The 16365-nt window shown below is 40.2% G+C and overlaps 1 protein-coding gene and 1 long non-coding RNA gene across 2 annotated transcripts in view; one reads left to right on the top strand and one right to left on the bottom strand.

Annotated features, from left to right (window-relative positions):
* P2RY8 (P2Y receptor family member 8) overlaps positions 1-4830 on the top strand; it is a 33350-nt gene extending 28520 nt beyond the window's left edge. Inside the window, exon 3 of the mRNA XM_002198203.7 lies at positions 675-4830. Coding sequence (XP_002198239.1) covers positions 742-1815 — 1074 coding nt within the window. The 5' untranslated portion in view covers positions 675-741 and the 3' untranslated portion in view covers positions 1816-4830. The remainder of the gene's footprint in view (positions 1-674) is intronic.
* On the bottom strand, positions 2732-16351 carry LOC140684548 (uncharacterized). Its single transcript, XR_012056937.1, has 3 exons — positions 16088-16351; positions 8916-9062; positions 2732-2852 (listed from the first exon to the last, which is right to left on the bottom strand). It is a non-coding gene; the product is annotated as an uncharacterized lncRNA (long non-coding RNA).
* Positions 16352-16365: the final 14 nt, after the last annotated feature.

Here is a 16365-nt window from a genome sequence, read left to right on the forward strand (position 1 = left end):
ATCTAGAGTATACAATGGATTTAGCTCAAGAAGAATCTATGGACTAGTGTTTCCACACAGACATCAACTGAATTTCAACTTGTGATATGTGATTTTCTTATGTTACAGTAACACAGGAGGAGTGAAAATGAATAGACTACAGAGCAATCTGGACAGAAGGGATTGATGGGCCAAGGTCAATGGTGTGAGGTTCAATAAGGCAAAACGCCAAGTCCTGCACTTGGGCCACAAGAACCCCGTGCAGCACTACAGGACTGGGGCAGAGTGGCTGATAAGCTGCCCAGTAGAAAAGAACCCAGGGGTGCTGGTTAACAATAATCAGTGCTATGGTTTAATTGACATGGTGGTGTTTGCTCAAAGGTGCCATGAACTTGGATGTCTTTTTCAAGTTTAATGATTCTATGAGTCTAAGTATCAGAAAACCATTCAGCAGAGAAAAGGTAGCTGCTCCAAGATAGGAAGATGTCACTCTGGTAAAACATTATGATGATTTGGAGGGAGGCAAGACTTTTCAGAAAGTAATTTTAATGGATTCAGTGCACTCAAGGAAAAGCTGTCAAATGAAAGGATCTTTTTAGTTGATTAATATATGATTTATGATCTTTGATCTGTGATTTATGTCCCTAATTTCTGTTTTGACATATTGTTTTCTTCACTTGACATTTCTCCTCTAGGTTTTCAAGCCAAGTGTTCATGATATGATCCAGCTGGTTACAGGGATCAACAACCTACTTGTGAATAATGGTTAAAAACGAATCCCACCTGGACGCTTTGACGCTAGCAATGCTCCAGAATAAGACAGTCTCCTTCACCCTCCCAATTGTGTATACAGTGGTGGCTCTGGTCAGCATCCCTGGAAACTTGTTCTCCCTTTGGGTGCTCTGTTGGCACATCAAACCCAAAACACCTTCTGTTATCTTCATGATCAACTTAAGCATCACAGACCTTATGCTGGTCAGCTGTTTCCCCTTCCAGATTTCTTATCACCTCCAAAGCAATCACTGGAGATTTGGCAAGACTCTTTGCAGCCTTGTGACAGTGATGTTTTATTCGAACATGTATTCTTCCATACTGACCATGACCTTTATCAGCATGGAGAGGTACATGGGTGTGGTACACCCCTTGAAGTTGAGCAAGTGGAGAAGAAAAAGATATGCCTTGGCTGCCTGCCTAGCTATGTGGTTTTCCTTGCTACTAGCCTTCTACCCACTAGAAACTGCAGACTTGACCTATGAAGTGAAAGAATTAGGGATTATAACCTGTTTTGATGTCCTAAAATGGGATATGCTGCCCACCTTTGGAGCTTGGGTAGCCTTTCTCCTCACTTTATTTGTTGTGCTGTTCCTGATACCTTTTGTTGTAACAGTTGGATGCTACATTGGTATCATTAGGAAGCTAATTCAGACATCAAGCAGATATGGTAATAAGCAAAAGACTAGATCCATATACCTGGCGACAATTGTCCTTCTGTCCTTCATCACTTGCTTCGCCCCCAATAACTTTATCTTACTTGCACATATGATCAGCCGCCTATTTTACAGCAGCAGTTTGTACCCTGCCTACAAGCTCACCTTGTGCCTCAGTTGCTTCAACAACTGCTTAGATCCCTTCATTTATTATTTTGCATCGAAAGAATTTTACCAGAAATTCATGCAATTGTTTCGCCCTATGGTACTGCTCAGCGACAGCTTGGAAAACAGAAGGGAAAGTTTATTCTCTGGCAGGACCATGTCAGCCAGATCAATGTCAAGTGGACCTATGGACGGGTTAGAGGGAGTAAATGTCAATTTGAAAAGGCAGGAAAGTGTTTTTTAGTTTTAGATATTCCCAGGAGAAAGATACCTGTGAAACTCATGAGTAGACAGAGAAAACATTTCCTTTTCAAAGGCCACACTCAAAATACCTTGCTTCAGTGACAGAACTCAAGCTGTACTTAAATTGAATTTCAGCATTTTCTGCTCGTGGAAGTGCTAAAGGGACTGAATTTATTCAAGAAGGCACTGAAGCAAATCAAACAAGGTTAGCCTGGAAATAGCCTTGCTGCATAAGACTGAGGGATAGGTTTAGAACAGTTAGTCTGAGGTTTTATGATAGTTAACCAAAGACTTCTGATTCTCAGTGAATGTGAAATATCACTGTACATGAATTAGAGCATACACCAAAGCTAGTTTGGGAGTAAGGGAGTTATTTTTATTTTTCTAAGCAATGCGCTAAGCTTGTTTTTTCTCTTTGTTTGGTTTTTTTTTTATTATTATTATATTTTTTTATCTCTTGTTGTATTTTTATAAAAGAAAGAATAAAAGTAGCATGGTATTTTACCATTAAGGCATAATGCACATCCACTGTGAAATCACAACACTCACCCAACTGCTTTTCAGAGTCAAACCACACTGACACTTGAAAAGGTTAAGTTGACTCATATTATTTATTTCAATCTTATACAGAAAAATGTCTCATACAATGAAAGAAAAGCTAACAGCATTTGCAAACACTGCTGCATTTCTTGAAGTTATTAATTTCTTAGGACTGTGGGGAGCAGTTTATTTAAGGAAACAGACTTTTCCACATTAATCAATTACAGTACCAATGCTGCTTGTATGTGGTTAGTATCAACTGGTCATTTTCACCAATTCACTGTAGGCTACACCTAAAAGAACCATTCCCCTTAGCATAATTTAGCTCTACATAGTGCCTGGGGAATGATTTTTTCTTCCTTACAGAGATGGCCTGGATTATAAACCAGATTTTTCAGCTAGATAAATGAAAACTCAGCCACAGACTGGAGAGTCACTCTGTGCCAGCGTAAACCAGATGAAAACTTTTCCTGATGGCCAGATGTCAGAAACATACTTCTTTGAGGCAGGCAAGAAGAAAGAAGAAAAGAAAGAAAAAAATAAGGCTTGAGAATGGGAGCTGTGCCAAATATCCTGAAAATAAGTTATGGCAGGTGGATTGAGCAATCCAGTGTTTGGAGCCCTCCTCTGAAATATCTTTCTACAGCTTGTTTGCATATTCCGTGCCATGTTTAATCCTTTTCACATCTCAACACTGCCTGTGTGCCTGGAAAGACAACTGCTACAGAACATGCACTGGGGACAGACAAAAGATATTTTTTTCCTGTAGTATTTACAGCTTTTTACCTACATTTAACTCTCACTGACAGGGGAGAGACACAAACCACCCGAGAAGACCAGACAAGACCCCCTTACAAGCAAGAGAAAAATACACCATATCCTTTTACTGCGCTTCAACTGCATCCAGTACTGAGGAGGAAGCTATCCACAGCACTGTAGTTAGTTGGTTGAGACATCTCATGCTGCACTGATTCCTGAGCTTCTGTGCCTAAGTAATAGGTGACACCCAAGGCCCTTAAAATTTGCCATTTTTCTCTGGGCATCTCATGATTAAAAACCAATTTTCCACCACTACTACAAATTAACTACCATTAATTTATTCACAGTGAAGGGTGGAAAGCCAAAACACACAGTGAGATATTTGAATTTCCTATCTTCTGCTAAAGTATTGTCAGTTTTTGGAGCAAAATAAATGTGAGTGGACCTAGCACTACCATTTACAAGCCAATGTGAACATTCAATGCTTTGTGGCATTTCACAGTGTTAGTTTTAATTAATCTGCGCATTTTCTGCATACAAGGCCAACCTTTGTGATACGTAAGTCACCTAAACCCTCCCATCAATTTGCCTGGAACCTACCCTTCATTATTCACTTTCACATGATTCCAGCTATCTCATTATCACAATTGTTTAATTGTTTTCTGCATTTTTTTGTGGCATATAATTTTTTTGAAGTTTATACCGAAATCTCTCTCCTTTTTCTTTTTTTTTTTTTTAACATGGAACTATTTTTACATTGAAAGCCTTTACTTCTCCTACATCTAATGCAGACTTTGACTCTGTATTATCTTGAACATGGTCCGCAAGTGCATAGCCCCTCCTAAAATATGCTGCAAAGTGCCTGAGCTATAACTGACACAAAATAAAGCCAAAAGGGCAGAAACCTTGCATCTTGGACATCGACTGCTATATTTTGAAAAACAGTGAATTGCTCCTTTTTCGAGTGAGAAAAGATGCTCACAAAAACTGAAAATGTTCTCTCCAAACTCATGCAGCTCTTCATAACCCTTCATGTCTCTTCTGAAAATGTTTAAAAAGGAACAGGAAGGATGCCTCATTTGAGTATACTTCATGTCATTTCACTAACTAGCCTCTAGTTAGCTCAGATTCCTGTTTGGGTCAGTGGGATTGTTCCTTGTGAAAGAAATATAAAAATGCACTCATTAACAGCAATCCTTTGAGTCTGATGGCGTATACTATGAAGTCTTGGAGAGTCTTTATTAGATAGGAAGAGAATAAATTATTATTAAAAGAGGCCCATCATACTGTTCTTTGATCCTGGAAATATATCCTTCGGGAGCACCCTAAGAATAATGGCTTCTACCCTCCTTGATCAATGAGTGTAAGTTGACATCCATATACATATATACATATAAATAAAGACATAAAAATAAATATACATTGCAATTTGTGAAGCTATTGAGAAGTTCATGTCCATATTATGTTCAATTTGGGGAATATGGGCCCTGGGCAACTTGCTTACTTGTAAGCATTATTATGTAGTTAATGTAATTTTACTGCAAAGACAAGAATGTAAAGACTTCTCTTTGTTTTCAGGGTTGGGAGGGGAGATTGCGTTTTGTGTTATTTTTTTTTAATTACTGTATAGAAATTTAACCTATTAATGTGCTTGAACTTTTTTGTACATATAATGATAAAAATTTTAAAAAATTAAAAGTACTTGATTTAAGATTCATTCCCGTGTTTGGATGTGCCATGCATGAAAAACTTACAAGCATAGACGAGGGCAGGGAAACCAAATTATGAAATAGAAGTAATCTATTTATCATTGTTTTTGTTGGATTTTTTTTCCGTTTTTTTCAGATTTCTTTACAGGATAGATACATATATATCAGAAGTTGGCATTGTCATAGACCCTTCACACAAATTATATAAGTATTTAAAAGTAATTTAATGAGATTTTGTCTAACTTTAATCCTTCTCCTTGCCCAATAGGTGCAACAATACATATTTTTTTTTTTAATTTCTATGCATTTCTGAAGTAGCCTAGCATTCAGAGCCTGTCCCACCCCCATCCTGGAAGAGGGCATTGGAGGAAACTGGGAACAGACAGTCAGGGTCAGTAGTCATGGAATCATAGAATCATAGAATATATCAACTTGGAAAGGACCCACAAGGATCATCGAGTCAAGCTCCTGGGCCTGCACAGGACCATCCCCAAGAGTGTGCCATGCACCCAGGACTATTGTCCAAACACTTCTTGGACTCTGTCAGGCTGGTGCTGTGACCATATCCCTGGGGAGCTGCTCCAGTGCCCAAACACCCTCAGAGTAAAGAATATTTTCCTGATATCCAACCTAAACCTTGCCTGACTCAACTTCAGGCCAATCCCTTGGGTTCTATTCCTGGTTACCAGAGAGAGGAGGTCAGTGCCTGCCCCTCTGCTTCCCCTCACAAGGAAGTTGTAACTGCAGTGAGGTCTCCCCTCAGTCTCCTCCAGGCTGAACAGACCAAGTCCCCTCAGCTGTTCCTCATAAAGCTTCCCCTCTACACGCTTCACTGTCTTTGTAGCGCTCCTTGGGATGCTCTCTAAGAACTTCATGTCTTTCTTATATTGTGGCACCCAGGATGCAAGATAAGACCAGACCAGCACAAAGAAAAACAGGACAATCACCTTGCTCAACCAGCTGGTGATGCTGTGCTTTCATAAATGTTCCCTAGACTGTGTTCCATTTTGGGTTCATTTTCTGTTTGGCTGCATATATGCTAATATGTGAGAGGGCCAGAGATTATCCTGAAGTCAACTCATCACTTTTTGTCATTTTTTCTAGTTTAAATTGTTTAAAATAACATGAGGTCTACATGTCTACATTGATACCCACCAGGGTGTTTTCTCTAAGGCGATGGTTAGGGTATGTGCTTACCCAGAGATGTGAGGGATAGCACAATTTCACACACAATTTGTGTGTAAAATTCAGTGTTGGTAATGTAGTGAAGTAATGCACACAGGGAAACCCAGTTACAGCTTTGTGTATAAAATGATGTTTCTTGTCAGTGACTAAGTAAATCATAATCCATAATTCCATTTGTCGGCTCAGTATCATAGAAATCCACTTCTGGCCTCTGTCACAGATAGGATCAACAAGAACTAGAAAAGACCAAGATAAGAGCATATGGTATGCTCTAAAAAAATTAATTTAAAATCTTAGAAGTTAAATAGTTCAGGACTGCTCATCTCAGAAAAGAAATAATATAAGATAGGTAGGGAAAAGGCCTCCAAAATCCTCAATGAAGTGCAAAATCAGATTTGGATGACTTACACTGCCTTTGTCCAATAATTGGTGAACAACACATTAAGCTAATGAGATCTAGGCTTAAAACCAGATCAAGTTCATATCTCTTCTTACAACTCATAATAAAATTAGAAAACACTTTGCCAAGAATGTTGTGGGTGCACATAGTACACTTGTCCAGAGAAACTGGAAAAAAACATGGAAAAGAAATCCATTGTAGATTATTAAACAGGCAAACCACCACATGCCGAGGAAGACCTCAAGGATTAAAATTGTCAAAGGCTGGAGGAGTACTAAGAGGAAGTCATAGGATGTAATTGCCCTGTTCTCCCTTCTCTTGAAATGCCAGTGTTTGAGGCAGGACACCATAAGCAAGACAGCCCCTTGGCTCCACACTGGTCCATCTCACACTCCCAGTTAAGCCCTGCCAGAACCACCTTGGTGCCTGGCCTCTACCCCCCTGCCTGCTGGGGTGCTACCAAGAAGGGATTCAGCAGGAAATTCAGCCTGCTACCATCTTGGAAGAGGCTATTCCATAGTCGGGGAGCCTGGTGCACAAGCTTGATCATCTGTCATTTAGCCCCTTTTGACAGGTTACAGAATCATAGGATGGCTGAGGCTGGAAGAGACCGCTGAAGTTCACCATGTCCAGTCCCCCTAACCAAGTGATCTTTCACAATCAGGTAAAGATGAATATGTGTCTTGCCCTTCAACAAATCTCTCCAGGCGCTTGTAACAGTTCATCCATTTTGCTTCAAAACACATAATTATTAATTCAATTTCTGACATATTTTCTGACCTCTGGTCTCATTTTTTCTGTCACCTATCTCTTTGCTGTTTGAGCTGGCTAGCAGCAGACCTGCTAGTACTTTTGAGGCATGGCAATTTGGGTTTTTTTTAACTTCTCAGGCAGCAGCCTAGTCTACTCTTTAAACCTTACAGCTGCATTAGGGAAGAGTACAATTTTCTGGCATGAATTGTCACAAATACATTGGCAAATACACTTTAGTGTACTTTTAGTGTAACAAAATTTTTTTTCAATGACCTGACAAGTTCCTCTAAAAAAGATAATTTACAATGTTATGACCTGGTGAAATCCATTAAAAGAATCAGTTTTATTGGTAAAATTTTTAGGTGTATCTAATGTCACAGTTCTTTTAAGTGCCCAAATGAAAATTCTAATATAAAATAATGCTTACAAGCATGATTAGGATATAAGCCTTGGTTATTTTCCTTAGTAATTAAATTCATCCTGGGAAAAAAAAAAAAAAAAACAAAAAAAAACCAACCAGGAATCTTTTATAGGAATAGTACTTTCTTCACTTATGTCAGAGTTCATAGTCTCAAAAGAAGTTACTGAGAGCAAAATTTCAGTCATACTATTAATTTTTATATATTTGGATTACTTTCATTCTGGATTAAGTTTTTGCAAGTAAGTGTTTTCTTCTTGAACCTATAAAGTGTAATTATGGAGTGCATAATAAAGTACAGCATAATGCTGAGTGGAAATATCTTTTTTAAAGCTTTCTTTTTTATTTGAAAGAAAAAAAAAAAACCCAAACCAAAACATCCCTGCGTTACTGATGTCTGGACTGCCACAGAACTCCTGGTCTTTCATGACATAGTTGCAAGTCTTCTAATATTTTTCCTTAAAGTCCTTAAACATCTGGACTACGTTATCAAATGAGGAGACTCTCAAGCGTCTTTAATTATAAAACATGAAGTTCAGAGGTGTCAGACAGATTACCTTCCTAGCTTTTAGCATAAATAAATACCTTAACTCCCTTCTTGACTATATTGGCTCAGAATAATGTCTTGCAGTCAGACTGGTTTTTTTTGCAGAAATTTTCAGCACATGGACACTGATGGTTCTCTTTCCCCAGCTTCTACACCACTGTCTACAGGACCTGGCTCTGGCATGCCCCAGCTTGCAGAAAGAAAATTGCCCATTGTCCTACTGAGAGCTTCCCAGGCTAATTGCCCTTTGGAGCTTTTCCTAGTATGTTCCACAATCTTAACTGCTGTGGTTGGGTATGGTAAAGTACCAGGAAAATGGAGAAGTTGATTGCCTTAAATCTGAGGAAATTTGAAGGTTTATCTCCTCTGCTGTGTACCTGAGCAGCTTTATAAAAGGAGAAAGGACATCAGATTTGTATGAAGTATAAACGGATTCAAGCTAGAGATGGAAGAAGGGTTAAAGAAGTAACTTCTGTGGCAGCTGGGCAGAGAAATACTTTAAGTGACTGCAGAGAGACGCAGGAAGTTATTTTCTGCAGTACGCTATCTGCAGTTTGAGAATGTCTGTAAATAGTTTTTTTTTTCATAAACAGCCACTTTCATTTTAGAAACATGGCGCCTTTTCAGCAGAAAACCTGGGAGCAGCAGTAAATCTCCAGATCTCTGCTGTAAGGAAAGGAATGTGATTCACAGAAAAATAAACACTATTGAGATACAGAAAAAAACATCTCACAGAGTGACTCAAACCTCTGGAAGTGTGGACTTGCCATGCACAAAAGGTTTAACTTACCTCATCAAGTGGTGCCCTAAGCATTTTATTGCTTGGCAGCATCATGATAACTGATGACTGTCTCCTTCATTTCCTAAACAATACCTGCTTTGGTTTTTGATTGCATTCAGACATCCAGATGACAGCAGATCTCTGTGTAGACACACACTACAAAAGAAATGTTGGTATCACCATCTTCCTCTTGATAGCTCTTTTTGAATTTTGCCATCTTCATGCTTGTAACAGCAGGTTAAATAATATTCCTGGGGATCCCAGCAAGCACTTAAATAGGGTGTAGGTCTTTCTTACCACCCCAAACTCACACGGCTTCAGAAAATAAAGGAAAATATATGTTAATGTATAAGCTAAAGTCTCTTCCCATCATTTACCTCTAAAAAGAGCCTGTCCACCTTCTCAATTAGCAACCCTCTATGGAATGCAATGGCTTTTTCTCCCTCAAAAAAGTTTCAGCACCACAACACCTCTGACTTAGTTTCCCCAGTTCCTTATTATTGTCAACATGCTGATATGTTTTCCTTTCCCTGTTTAATCCGGCATTCCACAGTATATGCAGAATGCATACCTATGGGGTGATCCCACCCCATTTTGATGAGTAATACAAATTTCTCTGTACACTTTCACATAAAGTGTCCATATGTTTGAGCCTTTTTAAATATCTGAGTACAAAAATAAGCTAAAATACAACATTTAAATTTTCTTCACTTGATACATCTGATAAAATTGAGATGATAGAAGATAGAAATCTGACAGTGTTTATTTCCATATTCAATAACAGTATTTGTTTCATAGGGTAGAATTATTCCTGTTCTTATAACCATGAAAATTTGTTGAAGGAGCCTTAAGATCTGTGGCAGTCATATCTTAGCACTTCTTAGTGTGCTTATGGTATCTCTTCATTGCTCCAATCTCAATGCATCTCTTTCAAGATATTGCTAGACATATTGCCATTCACATCAGCTATGACTGCCCCTAAAAGTACACATCTGTACATACACATGTGTATCTATTGCTCAGCCTGGAGAAGAGGACGCTGATGGGAGAACGCCTGGCAGGGCAAGAGGAGGGGCAGGCACTGACCTCTTCTCTGTGGTCACCAGTGACAGGACCCTGTTATGTAATCCTTAAAATTAAAACTAGGAATGTTAGCGTTTGGTTGTGTGGTCTTTAGTTCTTAGAAGTTACAGCAATTTGCAGGTACTTTAAATGTTCATGATCAAATACGTAGGAAAAAGACGGGACACACTGCCCTCCGGTGGAGATTCAGATAATAAATATAAGAGCTCCAAGATGCTCTTGACCTTGGAGCCTCGGAAGTTATTTTCTGGAAAAACTGGGATTACAGTTGAGCCAATTAATATTCTCTTCTCTGCACCTAATTTTAAGCTTCCCTAATTTCATGCTATTGTCTTTGCAGTTATCATTATACTGTACAAAAAGAAGGAAGACTTATTTTCCAGTCTTAGGCAACTATATATTTGTATCTTACATCACATATGTGTACATATAAGTTTTTTTATAAGCATACACACACATAGATAATGTGCATGCTGCATATATAATGTATATATTATGTATATGTACATTTTCCCCAAAATATTTTATGTACTTGTTTATGCGTTTTTCAAATTTAAATAACACAGAACCAGTGTTTTTTATAGTCTGATACACAGATTCTTTTTGTCTAGAGACAATGCAAGTGTTAATTGAAGTGAGACTGGGGTGATGCTGAGATTAGAGGTGGAACCTGGTCGTGCAGCAAAAACCAGACATATGACTTCAAGAGAGGCTCACGGATTCAATATAATACACTGGCTGTCAAACACACAAACACACAGGTGTCTAGGGATGCTGTCAGAAAACACTTATCCTCCTGTCCCAGAGACTACAGGGTTATTAGACTCTGCCCTGTCTTCCCTTTTGAGGCTGCTTGTTGGCCTCAATTTCACAGCACGAAGAAAGCTGCAGTCCAGAAGTTGCTCTCAGCAGTAGACACTGGCTGGAGCAACAGCTAGGAAAGTCAACACTGGCACTGTGTGTAACTGTAATACTGTTTCTATGTCGTGTAGATCTGGATGTGCTTGCAGCACTTCACCTTATACTGGAGTAGGATATAACACATATTTGATATCAGGTAGAAACTAGCAGGAAGGAAACATTCTTTTCTTTCCTTTATCTTGTGTTGCTGCTGTGGACCTGGCAACTCATCCTCTTGGCCAGCACAGGAACAAAATCTGTCATTCTGTGGTCCTCTCATTAGGACTTAGATGTCTTCACGCTGAATTTTTTTTTAAGGCTCTAGGCTTCTCCAGTTTGTAATACCTCTTCTGTGGCAGAGGCCAAAAGCAAAGTAGTTAGTTTGAATTCCTAACACCCTTTCTTCAATTATTCTTGGAAAGACACTTTTTACACTATTTAAATGTGCTGGCCAAGGATGACCCTTTGAGGCTTGGATAATGATTTCTGTACTATTAAAAGTTGCTTTGTGAATGGCCGTGTCATCTTCCTGGGCATTGCTACATCCATGTTTGATGTAGCTGCTTTCCTTGTCCCAGGAGATGGGCATGGAGGTGCCTGACAAATGGGTTGGTATTCTTCTGGTACTATTTGTACTGCACTCCCTCAGCAGTTGTGAAGTTTCTTCCCAAGGTATGATGTCTTTTGATAACTATGCTGTGAAGACAAAAATCTTCAAATTAAGTATGTGTAAAAACATTTACAGGGACATTGCGTATCCTACAGCCTTTATCCTACAGTGTATTTAAATCTTATTTCATCTGACTTCCTGTGGTCTCCATAAAATATCTCCATACGGTTGTACTACTACTCTGCTTCAAATATAAAGGAAATTCTGGGAAATGGTCACCCAGAGACATTAAGATATTACAAGCCTTCTAAGCTGGACAGAAAAGGAGTAAGGAGCATTTGTACCTGAGCTGACAAATTGATAGGGATTCTTAAAAATGGCCTATGAGAACACAGAGCTAAGCAATAACACTGTGAAAGAAATCTAAGGCATCTGCTCTGAAAGCACCCCCTGAGTCTGGAAAAATCTAGAATACCCCTTCATGAACCAAAGATCTAGTTGAACATGTAAAGCAATCTTAAAATATCAAGGAGATAGAGTGCTATACGAAGCTGGTAACTATGCTCAGAAGGCTGCTAGCTAAATACAAGCTGTATATAAAAAGACAAAAATAAAACACAAGATGGGGAATGTTAAGTGACACCATAATTTTAAACGGAGTTACTGATGATTAGCTGATGAAATAGAATCAATCTGCAAACAACTAAAGATCTTTTCCCCTACAGTAACAGAAACAAGATGTATTAATTACTTCACAAGTTAGGCAGACACATTAGACTATGGCAAGGATTTTGGTGGCAGGAAAACGTTCCTTGAAAAATGTAAGTGTGAGCTCTTTGAATTGATGAGGTTTTTCTAGAAAAGTCAAGCTGCCCTGTGAAAGGTGAAATGCTCATTCCCTTCATAGCAACTTTATAGCTAATCCCCTAGGGTTCACTAATTTCCTCGCAATGGAAATGCACTGTTCCCCAAATAAGATGATACTGTGATTGCACTGGCAGCTCAGGCAAATAATACATCTGGGTTGAAATACATACACTCATCACAATACACAAAAAGGTAGGTACAAGAACTTAATGATCACAGTGTTCTTTATATGCTTCAAGGTGTTACTGTCATGGCTACCGAGTAAATGCATAAACAGAAAAGCAGAGAGCTCCAGAACAAAAGTAATGAGGTCTCTGCAGTTCAGAGCTTTAACTGCTGTTTTGCTTCTGCTCAAAATACCTTGGATATTTGGAAAAAGTCAATAGTTTCATAACCAACCTTGGACAAGCTAATCTTTGACTAGCCCAGTCAGCCATGACACAAACTTTTCTGATAACTGCTGGTGTCATTGATCTTCCCCTCGGCCATCTCGCTGCAGCCTCCCACTTGCTGTGCCTGGCTTGCACCGCCGCTGTGGAGGGTTAACGGCTCTCTGCCAAACCTCTCCCAGCAGTGGCAGCTTATGTGATGGGGTTTAGCTTTTCTCACAGGGTTCTTTAGCTTGACATTTGGACCAGCAGAAATAGCATATAAAGATGGTAAATGAAAATATGTATTTCAACAGGTTTGTGGTTTTGTCTTTTAAACAGACAAAATATATAGAAATTCCACATATTTCAAATGTATTTGTTTAAGTTTCAAAAAGTCTGTTGCGCAAAGCAGAATTCTGTTAAGGGAAATAAATCAGGCTTGTTTAACTCTTCAGTTAATGGGAAGCCACACCTAAGAAAGAGAGTTATATTAGGTGCATCTGTAAAGGCTCCACAGGTATCTAGAGACAGATCAGTCTTTGTTCCTCTCTCTCAAAAGAAGCTGTCAGGAATAGGTGTTCTTTCATCTCAAGTCTTTCCTTTATTCATACACACAGATTGGGATGGAGTCACAGCTTCATTGCCGTGTTGCTATGATAACCAAACTATATTAGAAGACTGAATAAAATGAGGAAAATAATAAAATTTGGCCTGTTGGTTTGATATGTAAACCTTTGCATCAACATCTTAGTCCTCTGGAGTGTCTGATTTTAGTTTATTATGCTTGCTTATATTCAACACAAAACAAGGCATAGTATAGAAAGATGACTCTGGATAAGAAATGTGTCCCAGATTCTAGGAACACCCATACAATTGCAATTTCCCTTTCTTTGGTTCGTAATGCAGTCACATTGAAGATATACATATATTAGGATTTACATTTATGTTAAACTTGCAGGGTTGTAATCTTTTTTCCCAGAGGAAGAACTCCACCTCTTTTCTGGTGTGTGCCAGGAAACATAAGCTTCTGTTACTTGATGAGATCCTTGTCCTTTTAGTCCATCAAAAATTGTATTGGCATTGTAAGAAAGATACTATGGCTTTCATTTCTGCAATATCTTTCACACCTGTCATTTGCAAGGAGCAGTGTCACACTGCTTGTTCCTTGTTCAAAAGGAACAGTGAATTTGTTCTGACAAGATTTAGGACAAGCTTAGACTACTTCTTTTTCACAGAGGCCCAATTTTCCTTGCTGACTCTCTAGATATCCCAGAACTATATTCAGTATTATGAATACGCAGAGCACAGCTGTCGACATCCACAGTGGTACGTAATCTAAGGTTTTTATTTCTCTTTTCAGTTCAGCATAATTTCCCTAGGTTCTTTGTATTTTGTAATTACTTGAGAAAAGATGTCTTTAAATTTTCAGTTATGCTCTTAAGTCACCATAGCCACTAAAAAAAAAAAAAAAATTTAAAAATCGAAGTTCAAATCTTAAATCCTGGTACCTAGGATGACGTACAGCCTGTCAGGTTATTGAGACAAATGGCTGATGCCCATGCACCATGACAGGAGCAGAGGGGGAGCCCCCAGCAGCACCACGAGGCCAACAGAGTTCCCTGTCCCAGCCCCTCCAGGTGCCACAGGAGCCCTGTCCAAGTTGTGGTACAGGGAGGTCCACATATATGATAGCTAGGTAGGCGAATGTGTGTGCATACAAAAAAGTTTTTCATCCTGATCAGCCAGAGGGGAACAAAGAGACTCCTGGTGGCATTTGTGCCTGTGTGAGCTCCTAGTGTCCCTGTCCATATTACTCTGTGTGGTTTTCCATGTTTCCAAGTACACATGCCATACAGTGTGTGCATGTCTGCCTGCTGGCAATGCAATACACTCTCAGCCCTGCTGCTGGGGGCACCTGGGGCATGGGGCTGTGCTAGTCTCACCCCCACTGGGCTGTCAGATTTGGCAAATCTGACACAAGCCATGGAATCACAGAATGGGAAAGGTTGGAAGGGATCATCTAGTCCAAATTCTTTGCTCAAGCAGGGCCATCCTAGAGCACACTGTGCTGGATTGTGTCCAGATGGTTCTTGAATATCTCCAATGTGGGAGACACCACAATCTCTCTGCGCAGCCTGTCCCAGTGCATGGTCAACTGCACATTAAACTTCCTCCTCATACTTGGGTGAAAATTCCTGAGCATCAGTTTCTGCCTATTGCCTCTTGTCTATTGCTCGGCACCACTGAGAAGAGCCTGGCTCCACCAATGAGATACATGGTCCATAAGACAGGTGTCAAAAGATCGGAATATGCAATGCAAACTGCTGTTTTAATGACTGGACATATTTTTAATGCTGGAGGATACATTTCACTTTATTCCAAGCCAACTGAGAAAGCATGCAGCATCACACTATTTGAAAGTAATCTGAGTTTTTATGTTCTTTTTCTACTACTTTCTCTACTTTTTTACTTAAAAGGCCAAATAGGGGATATTTCAATTTTGATGAAAATGCAACAAGTGATGATGAAAATAGAGTCACAGCATCATAGAATGGTACAGGTTGGAAGGGACCCCAAAGATTCTTCAGAATGCCGAACCTAAATTTCCCCTCTTTCAGTTTGTACCTATTATGCCTCGTCCTATCAGTATCTCCCTTGTGAGAAGTGCCTCTCTGACTTCCGTATTTTCGCCCTTCAGGTGCTGAAAGGTTATTATGAGGGATCCATTAAACCTTCTCCAGGCAGGACAGTTCCAGCTTCCACAGCCCTCTTCATAGCAGAGGTGCTCCAGCTCTGATCAACTTCATGGCCTCCTCTGGACTTGCTCCAACACTTTCATATCCTTCTTATGCTAGGCTTCCTTCTGAGCTAAGAAAAGGTGATAACACCTCTTTTCCAAATACTTTATTGCAGCATTAGGGGAGCAGAAGGGATGGGGTGTTAAACATGATGTGTGTCCTCTACTCAGCACTGGTGAGGCCGCCTCTCAAGTACCACATCCAGTTCTGTGCCCCGGCATTCAGGAAGGACATAGAGGTGATGGAGTGGATCCAGATAAGGGAAATAGAGGTGATGAAAGGTCTGGAGAACAAGTCCTGTGAGGAGCGACTGAGGGAGCTGGGGTTGTTAAGCCTGGAGAAAAAGGAGGCTCAGGGGGGACTTTATCACTCTCTAGGACCACCTGAAAGGAGGCTGTAGCCAGGCTCAGCCTCTTCTCCCAGGCAGCCAGCAAGAGGACAAGAGGAAACAGCCTCAAGATGTGCCAGGGAAGATTTAGGTTGGACTCAGGGAATAATCTCTTCACAGATGGGGTGAATGGAATGCCCAAGGAGGAGGTGGAGTCACTATACCTTAAGGTATTTACGGAAAAGCTGGAGCAGCGCCATGGTCTGTTGGTGGTGTTCAGTCGTAAGCTGGACTCGATCTCAGAGATCTTTTCCAATCTGACTGAATCTGTCTTTCAAGGCTGCCTCAGCTGGTGCGCAGGACATGACCGGGACAGCTGCAGCCCTTCCCCTCGGGCAGAGCAGGGCAGGGTGGCTGCAGAGCCATTCTCCCCGCACACGGCCGCTGCAGCCGCCAAAGACACGGCCCGAGGCTCTCCGGCCCCGCCCCGGCCGGCTCCGCC

This window comes from Taeniopygia guttata, chromosome 1 (genome assembly GCF_048771995.1).
Source record: "Taeniopygia guttata chromosome 1, bTaeGut7.mat, whole genome shotgun sequence".
Classification (NCBI taxonomy): domain Eukaryota; kingdom Metazoa; phylum Chordata; class Aves; order Passeriformes; family Estrildidae; genus Taeniopygia; species Taeniopygia guttata.